The sequence below is a fragment of the Lytechinus pictus genome, chromosome 3, assembly GCF_037042905.1.
Source record: "Lytechinus pictus isolate F3 Inbred chromosome 3, Lp3.0, whole genome shotgun sequence".
Taxonomy (NCBI): Eukaryota; Metazoa; Echinodermata; class Echinoidea; order Temnopleuroida; family Toxopneustidae; genus Lytechinus; species Lytechinus pictus.
The window spans coordinates 74,160,272-74,175,660 of record NC_087247.1 but is presented as its reverse complement, the minus strand read 5'-3'; the positions used below and the strand labels follow the sequence as shown (position 1 = coordinate 74,175,660).

General features: G+C 36.9%; 1 protein-coding gene across 1 annotated transcript; it reads right to left on the bottom strand.

The window, feature by feature from the left end:
* Positions 1 to 4,577: 4,577 nt before the first annotated feature.
* LOC129256097 (cytosolic Fe-S cluster assembly factor nubp1-A-like) lies at positions 4,578 to 13,684 on the bottom strand. Its single transcript, XM_054894385.2, has 7 exons — positions 13,076 to 13,684; positions 10,629 to 10,692; positions 9,041 to 9,124; positions 7,636 to 7,697; positions 6,962 to 7,065; positions 6,287 to 6,438; positions 4,578 to 4,896 (listed from the first exon to the last, which is right to left on the bottom strand). The coding sequence occupies exons 1-7, from the start codon at positions 13,130 to 13,132 to the stop codon at positions 4,622 to 4,624; spliced, it is 798 nt and encodes a 265-aa protein (XP_054750360.1). The 5' UTR covers positions 13,133 to 13,684; the 3' UTR covers positions 4,578 to 4,621.
* Between the last annotated feature and the right edge of the window lie 1,705 nt (positions 13,685 to 15,389).

The following is a 15,389-nucleotide window of genomic DNA, read 5'->3' as shown; positions in this document are numbered from 1 at the left end:
AAGAACGGTGCATGGACTTTTGACAAGCTCCCTAATCATGATTACTATGAAAAGCTCTTCATGTGTTTGAATGTGATTCTAACAAAATCGGCAAGCACTTGGCACTCAAATTAGATGAGTATGGTGAGATATGTATTCTCTAACTTTATTTCTAAAAAATAGTCCTTTAACTGTCTCTGTTTGGGGTCAATAAATACAAAAATTTCAGCTCGCGCTTTGCGCTCGCATTGTTTGTTTAGCGAGACAGATACGTATTTTTTTTTTTTTATTTAATAGCTTATTTTGACCCTTTTTAGGTATGAATTTCAAAAAATTTCAGCTCGCGCTTCGCACTCGCATCATTTGATCAGTGAGATACATTACATATCCGTTTAATGGCACAGTCCTTAAAATGTCTCTATATAAGGTCAATAGGCCTATACCTGGTAATTGAGCGCGCTTTGCGCGCTCACTGAGCGACTAAAATTTTTTGCTGGTGCCCCCCCAATGCCGTGACCCACGGTACGCCACTGCATGTGTTAAATGAAGCTCGCAGAAACCATCACAATGATTTAATTATGGAAAACAAAGGTGATCAAAAACAGTTATTTCGTGTTGTGAAGTCTCTGTTGAATATTGCTAATAAGCAACCTGTAATACCATGCATTATTGACAAACAGGTCTTTGTGGATGATTTAGGCAAGTTTTTTCAGAACAAAGTAATACAGATCCATGAAAATATTGAGTCAAGATTGAATGCAAGTAGCAATCCACAGACAAATTATCTTCAGATTTCCTCCCATGATGTACCCGACTTTACTCTTCTTTCAGAACTTGATGTTAATTAAGAAACTTATAACCAAATTCAGCAAAAAGTTGTGTGCATCGGACCCAATGCCCACAAAGATTCTTTTACAATGTACGGACACACTGATTCCCAACATCACATCTCTAATTAATCTCTCATTGTCATCTGGTAATTTTCCTTCACTATGGAAAAACGCTATAGTTAAACCATTATTGAAACAAGATGAATGCCTCTGGCCGTCTCACCTGCATCACGCGATTCAATATAGCAGCATATAGCAGCACTATAACTCGCACAAGATGTTCAGTGATACTTGGTTACTCTTATTTCCACGTTTTATAAACTAGACCAATACACTTATAGAGATATGATGGTAATTCAACAAATACCCCCAACGTGGCCAAAGTTCATTTACCTTACATGACCTTTGACCTTGATCATGTGACCTGAAACTCACACAGGATGTTCAGTGATACTTGATTACTCTTATGTCCAAGTTTCAAGAGTAAGATCCAACAACTTTCCAAGTTATAATGGTAATTAAACAGATACCCCAATTTGACCAAAGTTCATTGACCCTAAATGACCTTTGACCTTAATCATGTGACCTGAAACTTGCACAGGATGTTCAGTAATACTTGATTACTATTATGTCCAAGTTTCATGAATCAGATCCATAAACTTTTAAAGTTATGATGGTAATTCAACAGATACACCCAATTCGGCCAAAGTTCATTGACCCGAAATGACCTTTGACCTTGGTCATGTGACATGAAACTCATGCAGGATGTTCAGTGATACTTGATTAACCTTATGTATAAGTTTTATGAACTAGGTCCATATATTTTCTAAGTTATGATGACATTTCAAAAACTTAACCTTAGGTTAAGATTTTGATGTTGATTCCCCCAACATGGTCTAAGTTCATTGACCCTAAATGAACATTGACCTTGATCATGTGACCTGAAACTCACACAGGATGTTCAGTGATACTTGATTACTCTTATGTCCAAGTTTCAAGAGTAAGATCCAACAACTTTCCAAGTTATAATGGTAATTAAACAGATACCCCAATTTGACCAAAGTTCATTGACCCTAAATGACCTTTGACCTTAATCATGTGACCTGAAACTTGCACAGGATGTTCAGTAATACTTGATTACTATTATGTCCAAGTTTCATGAATCAGATCCATAAACTTTTAAAGTTATGATGGTAATTCAACAGATACACCCAATTCGGCCAAAGTTCATTGACCCGAAATGACCTTTGACCTTGGTCATGTGACATGAAACTCATGCAGGATGTTCAGTGATACTTGATTAACCTTATGTATAAGTTTTATGAACTAGGTCCATATATTTTCTAAGTTATGATGACATTTCAAAAACTTAACCTTAGGTTAAGATTTTGATGTTGATTCCCCCAACATGGTCTAAGTTCATTGACCCTAAATGACCATTGACCATGGTCATGTGACATGAAACTCAGGCAGGATGTTCAGTAATACTTGATTAACCTTATGGCCAAGTTTCATGAACTAGGACCATATACTTTCTAAGTTATGCTGTCATTTCAAAAACTTAACCTCAGGTTAAGATTTGGTGTTGACGCCGCCGCCGCCGTCGCCGCCGCCGCCGCCGTCGGAAAAGCGGCGCCTATAGTCTCACTCTGCTATGCAGGTGAGACAAAAAACCTGGTTTAGAAACAAAATTCTGTAATCTTCGGCCTGTAGGTAATCTGAAGTATGTATCAAAGTTTGTGGAAGGTGCTGCATATATGCAAATAATGAATCACCTTGACCGCAACTCTCTTCTTCCAATTAATCAGTCAGCCTACAGACAGTATCACAGTACTGAAACCACACTGTTAAGAATTAAGAGTGATATTCTCATGGCTATGGATGATAAGAAAGTCACCTTATTACTTTTATTAGATCTTAGTAGCGCATTTGATACCATTGAACATACTAACCTATTGCATACACTAAACAAATACTTTGGTATTAAGGGTGTAGTACTTGACTGGATAGAATCATATTTAACTGATAGATGTCAGCGGATCCAAATTGATGAAACTGTTTCTGAAATTTTCTCAGTACCTCTCGGAGTCCCGCAAGGGTCCCGTCTCGGCCCTCTACTGTTCACTTTATATACAAGTCAACTCATTACAAATATACATAGTATATTTCCTAAAGTATCTTGTTACTGCTACGCAGATGACATACAGGTCTATCTGTCTTTTACGCCAGACTTGCTTGCTCAGCAGCAGAGTATCTCTCTTCTGGAAGATTGTGTTGGTTACATACGTGAATGGATGCTGCATAACAAACTTATGCTAAATGACAGTAAAATAGAATTGCTAGTTATCGGCAAATCTAAACAACTGAATTTTGACGGGATATCAGTTGGCAGTTCAGTCATAGAACCAAATTCTAATGTAAGAAATCTTCATTGACCCTAAATGACCTTTGACCTTGGTCATGTGACATGAAACTCATGCAGGATGTTCAGTGATACTTGATTAACCTTATGTATAAGTTTCATGAACTAGGTCCATATATTTTCTAAGTTATGATGACATTTCAAAAACTTAACCTTAGGTTAAGATTTTGATGTTGATTCCCCCAACATGGTCTAAGTTCATTGACCCTAAATGACCTTTGACCTTGGTCATGTGACATGAAACTCAGGCAGGATGTTCAGTAATACTTGATTAACCTTATGGCCAAGTTTCATGAACTAGGTCCATATACTTTCTAAGTTATGCTGTCATTTCAAAAACTTAACCTCAGGTTAAGATTTGGTGTTGACGCCGCCGCCGCCGTCGCCGCCGCCGTCGGAAAAGCGGCGCCTATAGTCTCACTCTGCTATGCAGGTGAGACAAAAACCTATCTGTTTAAATAATTCCCATACATCTTTTTACCCCCTTTTCTAATTTTGTTCTCAAGCATTTCACCAGCTCTTAATTGCAGCGCAGTAGAATATATGCACATAGTTTTTGCACTATTTAAATCAGTATATATATATATATATATATATATATATATATATAGACAACACTTTCTCAAAGTAACTATTTCTACTTTATTTAAAGTAAAGATTAATCTATCATTTAGGGTAAAGTGTTCTAAAATAATTCTACAATGAAATGAGAATAAAAAGGTCATTTCAGTAGTTTTCAATTCTTTGGTACATGACCTTATGTTAATAATAAATAGGGAGATGAATTCACAGGTCTTCAATTATTAAGAATTCAAAATGGCAAGGCTATTTTTTTAATAATACTTTAAGGAAAGTGAAGACAATGCTCACTTTAGGGGGCATCTTTAAGGGTATCAATTGTAAAATAGACTTTTTAATGGAATGCATGCACTGGATTACCACAGGACACCAAGGCTACATGCAAAATGGGTATCTTATTTTGGCCTCAAGTTTACAAACATTTGGAAGGTCATCAAGGCTATTTCTGAGGGACCATTGGCCATGGCCTTGGATTAATTCTGGCTCTGAATTAATAGTGTTCCGTAGAAAAGTTGCGCAAAATTAATGTTCAATCTGGAGTTAACCCCGCATTAATCATGAGAATACCACATTATAGCCTGTATTCTCAAGAGGTTTCAATTGTATCATGGTTAAAAAAAAACCCAAACAGTTTGTGCACATAACTACAGTGATTTAATTGCGTAAACTAATTCTAAATGCATAATTTTAGCAAAGGATGCTAAATTCATGCTTGAATGAAGTGAGATCATACAAGAAATTGGCATAGCCCACAATTTTGTACCATGGAAAAAGGAAACATCTTATGAGAATACAGGCTTATTTATTTTTATCAAAACAAGAGCACACAAAACCCCTCACATTTTCCATCTGGTAACAGGGGAACACAAAACCACCATACCTGACAGCATGGACACACAAATCCACTCATATTTTCCACCAATCCTAAGATCGGTAGCTTCATCTTATTGCAAAAATCAATCTCTTTGCGTATTGTGTCCATGGCAACTGTCTGTGGAGTGGTGACTATGACTGCTCCATCAGGTCTGGTATTCTTCAGAACCTTTAAGACTGTCAGGTGCTCATCGCTAGTACCAGGTGGAGTATCTATCAAAGTCAAAGGCAATATCAACAAAAAGTTACATCATATTCTTAAAATACAACTCTAATTAAATTCTAAGTAAAAAAGATAGAAAGAAAAATGCTGTCTTAAAGAGACATTTCCAGAATTACCTTTCTGTTTTATCATTCCAATATTTGTTGTTAAATCCACATTATAAAGAATCATTAACCCTCAAACAGGTGCATCATTAAACCAATGGATAATCACTGCATTCACTATACACTCATCACATGAAATATAGTGTTTATGATTAGATGTAGGTATATGCATGCACTACATGTTACACCATAAATGATTGAAGGGATAAGCATAACATGGCAGAATTATATGAAGCATCTCATCCCATTATAGATGAAATATCTTGAGTTAACACAGCCAATCTATATGATGAGTACACAAATACATTGTGTATCGAAACAGTTGAGCAATATAAACAATTTTTCTAAAAATAAATAAAAATAAATATGAAAATTGATGCAAAGATGCAAAGACTTCCAATACCTCATACATGTAATAGTTTTTAGTGAAAATCAGTGACAAATCTCTTCATGAAATGCTGTTCAGGAAGTCAAATTCAAGCATAGAAGTTAAAATGCTGGGTTTTTTTTCTATCAAGACAAATGACTGGTCTTTCATTCTCATTTTTTGACATCTACACCTATGTTTTGTTAGACCATAACCACTTTTTGTATTTTTGTCATTCCTACTATCGTTATTATCATTGCCATCCTGAATATGATTCTTAGCTTCATCCTATATGAGTGTGGAAAGTAAACTTAAAGGAGAATGAAACCCTTGAAACCAGATGAATCCATATCAAAGAGAAAAATCAAAGAAACATATTGTTGAAAGTTTGAGGAAGATTGAATGAATAATAAGAAAGTTATGATCATTTGAATATTGAGATCACTAATGCCATGTAGATCCTCCCATTGGCAATGCGACCAAGATTTGTGATGTCACACACGTACAACTCCCTCATTACTTTAGTACTTATTTCACTTATATTCTCACTTTTATAGAGTCTTTCACAAGGTGAGGTGTTCTCTTTATGAGAGGACAAGTACAGAGGTTTCACAACATTATATCATTGATGAATCGTTTGTCATATGATGAGAAATGAGCAAAAAGAGATGTTTTGGGGTATATTTTCAGTGTCCAAAAGGGGAGAGTTGTTCATCTGTGACATCATAGATCTTGGTCGCATTGCCAATGGGAGGATCTCCATAGCATTAGTGATCTCGACATTCAAATGCTCATAACTCTTCTATTGCTAGTACTATTTTACTCAAACTTTTGTTGATCTTATTCTTTGATTTTTCTGCTTTCACAAAAGCTAACTTGCTCCAAGAGTTTCATTCTCCTTTAATTTACCTATGATAAGGTAGTCAAGCTTTCCCCAGAAGGTGTTCTTAAGGAATTGTTTGATAAGTTGAGTCTTTCTTGGCCCTCTCCACACTACAGCACTTTCAGCTTGGTCCAATAGAGATGCTACAGACATCACTTTAATTTTGCCATGCTTAGACCTTACAAATCAAATAAAAGAGACAGAGTAGGGTACTTACATTTATGTTGATATCAGTATAGATATGTAAGACAAAAAAAATCATACAATTTAAGTTCTAATGAAATTAATTACTGTACAATTTTAACAACAGTAGGCTATTAATAACAACATTCTTTACACACATTTCTCCATTTCCAACAATGCTCAAAGTGGTAAAAATCTTTACTATTTTAACTAATAATACCCCACCCCCCCAAAAAAAAAAAAAAAAAAATTAAGCTGTTAAGAGCTTCAACAGTACATAATATAGGTTTTCAAGTTTTTGGCTGTAAATATAGTAGATGAGATAAGAATTGAGTTGTAGAGTATAAAACATTGTAGATAATATAAATATTACTGAGAATCAATAAGGATCAACCCATTAACTACCAATTCTGAAATTCCCATAAGCTATGTACAAAGACCACCTGGTTACAGTAAGCATTGGCCTAACAGTAGTAGTAATCAATAGTTTTCCATTCGTAAAGATAAGTCTAACTTACTGTAAAGGTTTCCATCCCCACTGCGTATTGATGACCTTTTGACCTTGAACTGACATGAGTTGTGAAATGCTTGGACCACAGATGTCCACATCTAGAATACCAACCTATGGTAAAGGGGGGGGGGGGTGGGTGTGAATATAAGCAGACAATGAATAAATGATAGAGTCAACTCACTATAAGGATTTTGAATCTTGCGATTGATGGTTTGAATCACAGTAAAAAGAATTGGTGACTTTGGAAATTTTGCTCTCTGCAGTAAATAGGCATAATCTTTGTATGGAAGGCAATATAATACAAACCTCCATTATCACAAAATCTGAATTTTCTACTTCTCATAAAAAGGCATTAAGGAAATACTTTGCACAGAAATCAGTGAATATGGGCAATATTTTGGGGGAGAATGTTAGATCCTGCATTTGTTGTATCTGATTACGTAAGCACCAAGACCTGTTTGACTGCTTGTGTAAGTCATTCCTCAATAAGTGTGATCTTCAGCATGGCTCACCTGACAACTTTACTTTTACCAATTCACAACAGGCAACATAATTTATTAACCCTTTCTTTTAAAAAGCTAAAATTTTGATTGCAAGGGACATCTTACTAAAAATTATATATAATATTAGCACAGGAAATGAGGCAAGTCCCTTTCTCTCCCTGATATAAAATAATCTTACTCTTTTCTTCTGCTGAGCTAGAGCAAGGGCCAATGATGCTGCCAATGTAGACTTCCCGACACCTAACATATGATCCAAATAAAAGTAGTAAATACAAGTTATATAAATTTGAGAAGGAAATGAATAGGTAGCAAACAATTTATAAAATGCTGATTCAATAAGATCTTTTCTAAGATTTCAAATAGTTTATAGCAAACTCTGGTTTGACAAGAGGTTATATCATCCAAGAAATGAATGGAGACTGTGCTATGTAACCACTCCAAACATCTATTAGGTTTTCACTTGGTAATATACATGTATCTAGAGTAATGTCCAAACTGCTCTCCCTTTTTTGTGTGCAGCTTAATGCAGCCGCAGGTATAACATTATAAATGCTTGGAGCCGTCGTTTTCATTGACCAGGGCTCCGTAATACAAAGGTTTGCGATGAATTGAAAATATGAAAGAGCCGCACTGATTGGCTCCCGGTCAGTATTTTAAACAGAGCGCGCATGCAACGATGATCTCGATTGGCCATTGGTATTTAGCGATTGATTACGGAGCCCAGGCCTGCATGGTCATCCTAGTTCTTCATGGATGTAGATAAACCCCTGACAGTTTCACAATGAAAATTATCAAGAGCTCTTGCTTTTACTAAGGCGACTTCTCTTTGCGCACAGACCACCGATTACTGGTAAATATACTATGGTTCTGTTTCATCTCATCCCACATGGTCTAATCCATCGTGTCTATAACCAGTTAATCTACTAGAACTTTGTTATAACTGTAATATAGCCCATTTACCATTTCTTTTTAAAAGGTACTGTATTACCCATTTTGACTAATATCCACTTGATAAAACACCACTTTTTATATGGTTTTTATGGTTTAATGAACTGTTCATGGACCAAATTTTCATTCAAGGGAGTGAGTTAGCTCAGTCGGTATGAAGTGTCTGCCTGTCGAACCAAAGGTCATGGGTTTTAGTCCAACCCAGGCAGATGAATGAAGCCTGTGTTCTGTGTTAATGTGTTCTTCCACTCTTGCATATATACAGGCTATGTTACCGGGGGAAAAAACTCTGTCCCTTAGATAGGATGTTAAATGGAGTGCCCATGTAAAGTAGAGTCACCAACTGCACTGTTGGTATAAATGTAGGGGAATACCCTGGTGTAGAGGTCCGCCTGCAACCCCCCCCCCCCCCCCCAATCAGTCATGTCAGGAGGAGAGACCTGTGGGTCAGAGTGATTTAAACATTTAATTAAAATGTTCACCTCTCTGGCAATAACCCATCATTTGGCTGATCTCTATGAATGGGGCTTGAAGTTGATTCAGAATAGATGAAACACGTTGACTAAATAAAAGCATATTAATACATAATTTACTTTCTTTGGAACAATACAGTTCACAATCTTAGTATATCTCACCTCCTTTCCCTGAAACAACAATTATCTTATGTAGAATTGCATTCATCCTAATATCAATGAATTCTTGGTCAGGGTCCACACCACCTACAAGGAATGAATCAGATCAAGAACAGAAGCAATCATGTTCTGTGGATTAAGATACTCTTTCATTACAGTATAGAATCCTTGTGTAAACTGAGTTAAAAAGATCAACATTTTATACAGGCTAGCTTTAATTATCTTAACTAAGCACATGTCAATAACTAAGAGATCAATTGGTTAAATCTTAGAGGCTATATAGCCCCTCACATCAATTGGAGTCTAAATCCAAAGTCACAAAGACAAAGACCAATGAAAACTGACTGGATTAAACTTTCCATTTCATTAAACATGTCCTTCATGGGCATGTTTAATTATTGGTTTAATCACAAAGAAGCTACAGGAAGTTAATATCAAAATTTTGAATGCATGACTGGAATATTCACACAGCCACAAACAAACCCCCCTTGGAGATGTCCCAGTAAGCGGGGAATAATCAGAACATGTGTGTACATGTACATGTGTGTATCTCACACAGGTACTGTTACAAAAACAGACATTCAAGGTAAGGACTAAAATTGTGTGTTTTGCAACATCTGATGCCAAGGAAAAGCACTGAAAATGCAACCAACTTCAAAGTGTTCAATTCAATTCAATTTGTTCATCAAATTACAATTTCAACTTTTTTTCCTTGTTCTTCATAACCCCCATCACTTCCCCACCGTTTCCCCATTTTAGTGTCCTCAAAATACCCCTTGTTTGCCAGCTATCCCACTAGCTGCTTGTTTATCAAACCCACCAAGTAAGGTAAATCTTCTAAGTGCATCAATGTTTAAAAATGCCAATAATCACAATAATTTTTCTTCATCACCTTTGTGCCAGAGGAGCTGGCTTGGGTAACATTAACCCAGGGAGCCCACGGGCTTACCGTGTATTTGACCATACTCGCGGGACTAGCCTGATTTATGGTCTAAATATTTCTCCAAATGAATTGTGAAAACAGAAATCATGCACTTACCACGATTATATGGATGAAGGTCTAACGAGTGGCAAAAGTTCTCTCTTTCTACCCCAGTCTCGATTGGCCATTTTGTTACGATTCATAACAAAAATGGCCGATCGAGACGGGGGTAGAAGGAGAGAACTTTTCGTGTTTTTGAGGTTCCAGTCTGTGCCCAGATGTCAGGAAACTGCCACTCGTTAGAACTTCATCTATATAATCGTGGTAAGTGCATAATTTCTGTTTTCACAATTCATTTGGAGAAATATTTAGACCATAAATCACGCTAGTCCCGTGAGTATGGTCAAATACACGGTAAGCCCCTGGGCGGGAGCCCAGGGGCTTACCGTGTAGGGTAACATATGCTGACTAGTATGTATCAATAGAAGAACAAAAAAAAAGTTAAAACAAAACAAATCCAAAGAGTAAATGTTATTATGATGAGAGTTAATTATGATAACCACTATATTGTCAAAATTTGTTACACCTTTACCCCAAATCAAAGATGATATTGAAAGATTTACAGTAATACAGATCACATTCAACATTCAAAGACAGGAATTCACTTACTTTGCTGTTGACATAATGCCTGTCCAGGACAGCCTTCACACATGGAAGATCTACCAGCTAGTTCCTGTAAACCAAGAAGAAAATGAACCAAAACAATTGATGTGCGTAAGATACAACATATTCAGCTCATTGATGTTTATAAAGTTGTGTGAATTTTTCCCTTGTGAAATACACAATCCATATGATCTGGGCTCCGTAACACAAAGATTAGCGATCAATCGCTAAATGAACTGATCAATCAATATCAATGTTACATGCGTATTTGGTTTAAAATCCCAGAAGGAAAAAACAGTAAGACCAGTAAGAATTTTTACTGGTTTCCAGTAGAATTTTACTGGTTTCCAGTATATTTTTACTGGGCCAGTTGATTTTTAACTGGAGACCAGTTCCAACAATTGCATTCCAGTTGAAGCAATTAGTAATACCAGTTAAATTGTTTTTCATCAAACTGGTGTTTCTGGTCCAATAAATGGTTTCCAGTAGATTTTTACTGGTTTCCAGTATATGTTTACTGGACCAGTTGATTTTTAACTGGACCAGTAAAAATTAACTGGAGACCAGTTCAAACAATTGCATTCCAGTTGAAGCAAAGTAGTAATACCAGTTAAATTGTTTTTCATCAAACTGGTGTTACTGGTCCAATAAATAATGACTTTATTTAAAGTCAGATCATTTGACGAATTATGGAAAATGAATCTTGCAATTTAGAGAAAGTTATTATCGTTATCATTGTTATCATCATTCTTCTTATAATTATCATTATTATGATTATTATGATCATTGTTGTTATCATTCTCATTACTGTTATCATTGTTATTGATATTGTAATTATTATTATTATCATAATTATCAAGTATTAACATTATCATTAAAATAATTATTTCCTTTATGATTAAGATCAAAGCAAGATATATTCCTCTGATAGTCAACTGGTCTAAAGTAATTCATTGTTTGAAATTGAACTGGTCAAGACCAGTAATACCAGTAATTCTGATGATGCTGATCACGTGGTTTACCTCATTTGCATATTTCCTATTTTAAAAAGAAAAATCAGGATTTAGAATGGAATATCCTTGCAATGGCACTCATTGTTGTTTAAAAACTTTCTAAATAAGTGTGTGAACTAATTCACAATGAAAATGTGTAATTTCATATATCACATTTAAAATAACAGCAGAAAGATTAATTTACTAACCATCTTTTCCATCACATTTCACTGACCATGGTATATAACAAACCACATGCATGTAATAAATTGATCCAGTAAGACCAGTACGACGACCAGTTCGAGGACCAGTCAGACTAGTAGTGAAAAATACCAGTAAAGACCAGATTGAATTGGATACCAGTATGAAGACCAGTGAGACCAGTAACAACCACCAGAAACAAGACCAGTATAAAATTCCAGTAATTCAAGACCAGTTTAATTTTTAACTGGAACAGTAAAATTTAACTGGACCAGTATGACCAGTTAGACCAGTAAACCGATGTTCCAATTTCCAGAGTTACCAGTTAAAATTCTACTGGTCTAATTGGTCCAGTGGAACTGGTTTTTCCTTCTGGGATATACTGACCAGGGACCAATCAGCGCGCTTCTTTCATATTTGCAATCCATCGCAAACCTTTGTGTTACGCAGCCCTGGGCAATTCCAGAGTAGACTCTAATGGACATGAAATTCACAAAAAAAATTGTATCCAAGCATCAAAATCTTCCAGAGTTTATCAGACAGATTTTCATGCATCCAGTCAAACGATTAATTTTACAAAACCCCCCTGAAAGGTTGAAGAGAAAAATGCACAAATTAATTTAGTCTTGACAGCTAGCTGAAATCTGTTTGGAGGAGTTTTTATTTTGACATTCAAAAGATTTGCCCTACAGAGTAGAACAAGATATATTCCAGTGGAGTGGAATGTGGGACACAGACGAACAGAGATTGAAGCTTTTAGTCTATTTTTTTACCGAGACAAAAAATGACCGAGCCTAATAGATTAAAGGTACATGGGCCAAGCTTAGGTCTGCAGTCAGTATAGGCCTAGTGCCTGTTACTAGTGGTCAGTGTTTCAACTTTTCGATTGACCCACCCAAGGGTTCATTACATGCCGCCGCGCACAGAAAATTCAAGCCATAGAAGTCGTGTGTTGTGGACCCAAGAAGTGAGATCCCAGCACGCGCGACCCACTAGTTAGAAATCCACTGCCAAACACGGTTTGTGGTGCGAGGTTAGTATACTAATACTAACCTCGCAATACGTGTGAGTGCGATTTACCAGGAATTTCTTTTCTTGCTGTTCCTAAATAACGCTGTAGACTAGCAGTCTACTATGTCCATGTGGCATGTCTACTCTACTCTCTCAAAAAAAAGAAGTTTGGAAAAAAAAACAATTTTTCAATTGAATACCAGGCCGAGTCAGATCTACTTCAACGTTAGATGTAAAGTGCCAACTTACAGTTTCTGCTGGACATCCAGACAGTGCATCATCTTGTTTGTCATCTGATGAATTCATGTCTGGATTCAATAGACACACGTGAAATTGAGATGTCTACAGTCTATATAACTTATAAGAAGACGATACGTTGACCACTTTCATCCAGCAGGGGCCGCGGGCAAATACAACTACAAATAGCCACACACGGCTCCAGCATAGAGCCGAGGTATCCGGATATCCCACTTGTTGAGACTCAGTTTGACTGCAGTACCGTACGGTACCCCAAGAATCAAGAAGAAGAGTGTCTGCAACATGCCATATCCACCAAGATCTCACACAATGCATGGGTTTTCAGTTCAGCTTCGGCCCGGGATCAACGGACAATTGACAACGCTGCCAGCGCCCAACCTCACCCAGGCCCAGGGAGCTCCGCTTTGCGGGCCTGGCCGAAGCTCTCTGGCATGCTCCCGGGGCGCGGCCACGGCCGCGCCTTCGAATTCCCGTCAAGCTAGCTATGGCATGGCAAACGCCGATTATGTCCGCTATATATTCGCTCAGGAATCGCATCATTGATCATGTGATCATGTCCATTTGGTCAGGGGATTCCCCGCAATTCCCGTAAACAAATGGGTGTATAACCCATAGGCGGATCCAGGGGGGGGGGGGGGGGGGCCGCCCGCGAGCCCCCTCCCCATTGGCGGAACAAAAAAAGGAAAAAAGGAAAGAAAGAAAAAAAGGGAAAAGAGAGGAGAAAAAAAGAAGAGGAGGAAGACGATTTAAAAAAAAAAAATTAAAATGAGGGGAAGACTTGGAAAATATAAAGAATCTTTCATATGTCACTATATAAAATTTTGAAATCGACCCTTTTTTAGATAGAAATATCATATACTCAGCGGCGTAACAGGGGTCGGTGGCCAGGGGGGGGGGGGGCAAGAGCCAAAAATTTCCCGGTCATATCATGGTATGAACAGGCGTAATGGTGTAATAAGGCGACGATTTTGAGAGGGCCAGATATTGCGTATCAGGCAGAATTTATCTTTTAAAAAAAAGTTGCGAGCGAGCGAAGCGATCGAGCAAAAAAATTGACACTTGTTATACAAAAATCCAATTTTGTGATAGATTTTGATGTGATATCCAGAGAATAATATACTTCACTCTTCTCTCTTTCCATTCATTTTTTGTGGTCTGTACGCCACTGTAAACAGGGTTATTTGCGGCAATAGCTTGATAGAGAAAACAAAAAACGAAGGGCGCAGTATGGCGCATGTGCTAAAAAGCTGCTTAAATACAAGTTCCGAGCGAGCAAAGCGAGCGAGAAAAAAAATCACCTTTTCATGAGAATCTAACTTTGAGATATTTTTTGACATTATATTCAGTAAATAAAATCATATTCTACGCTCTTCCTTTGCTTTTTTCTTGGTTGTAGAAGTTTTGGGGACCATATATAGCTCATTAATCATTCCATATTCATATACAGCAGTGCTTTGCGATTGGGGTCCGGGACGGATCCCCGAAACTAATTGATATCACAGCCATTCAAACTTCGCAGATTGCCGCTATTTTTAATCAAATCGCGGGTATATACAGAATATAGCTTTTACACAACACACTTATTCAACCCAGTTAAACCAAATATTTTGAGGGGGCAAAACATAGCAATGTGGGAAAATTTGTAAAAAGTCGCCAGCGAGCAAAGCGAGCTGGAAAAAAAATTTGCCTGATGAAATTGAATTCTGTGATAGATTTTTCCATTATATTCAGCAAATAACACATTTCATTGTTTCTTTTCATTTCATTATACGTTGTCTCCTATAATTTCTTTTATTTCCTCTTGGGTGTGGAACCAAGACCGTCCCCCGCCTGTACGCCAGTAATTAAACGTAAAGCTTAATGTATGAAGGGTCCCTACAAGGGGCGTTATAGAGCCATTTGAAAGTTATAGATGAAGAACCCCTTCTGCGTGGGGTCTGGAGCAAAGCCGCGATAGCTTATTTGCATAAAAGTTAGCAAGCTTATAGCACAATTTTATATGCAGTCCATATTTCTTCCCGCTCTTTATTTTCAATCCTCGGCAACCCGGTCGGTTTTTTTCTTGTCCCTTTTCTTTGTTTTCCAATTTCCAATCGAGGCCTCCATCACTTTCAAGCTCCAAGCTTAAGATGGAGGTCTCCCACATTTCTATATATATATGTTCAGTAATTAAAGAAAATGTATATATAGATATAATTTTCACAGTACAGTTAATATTTTATAATGATTTATGTACATTATTCACTATGTTAAAAAAATATTTGCCTATTATGTAATATTGAAAACAAATTATTATACTTGTATA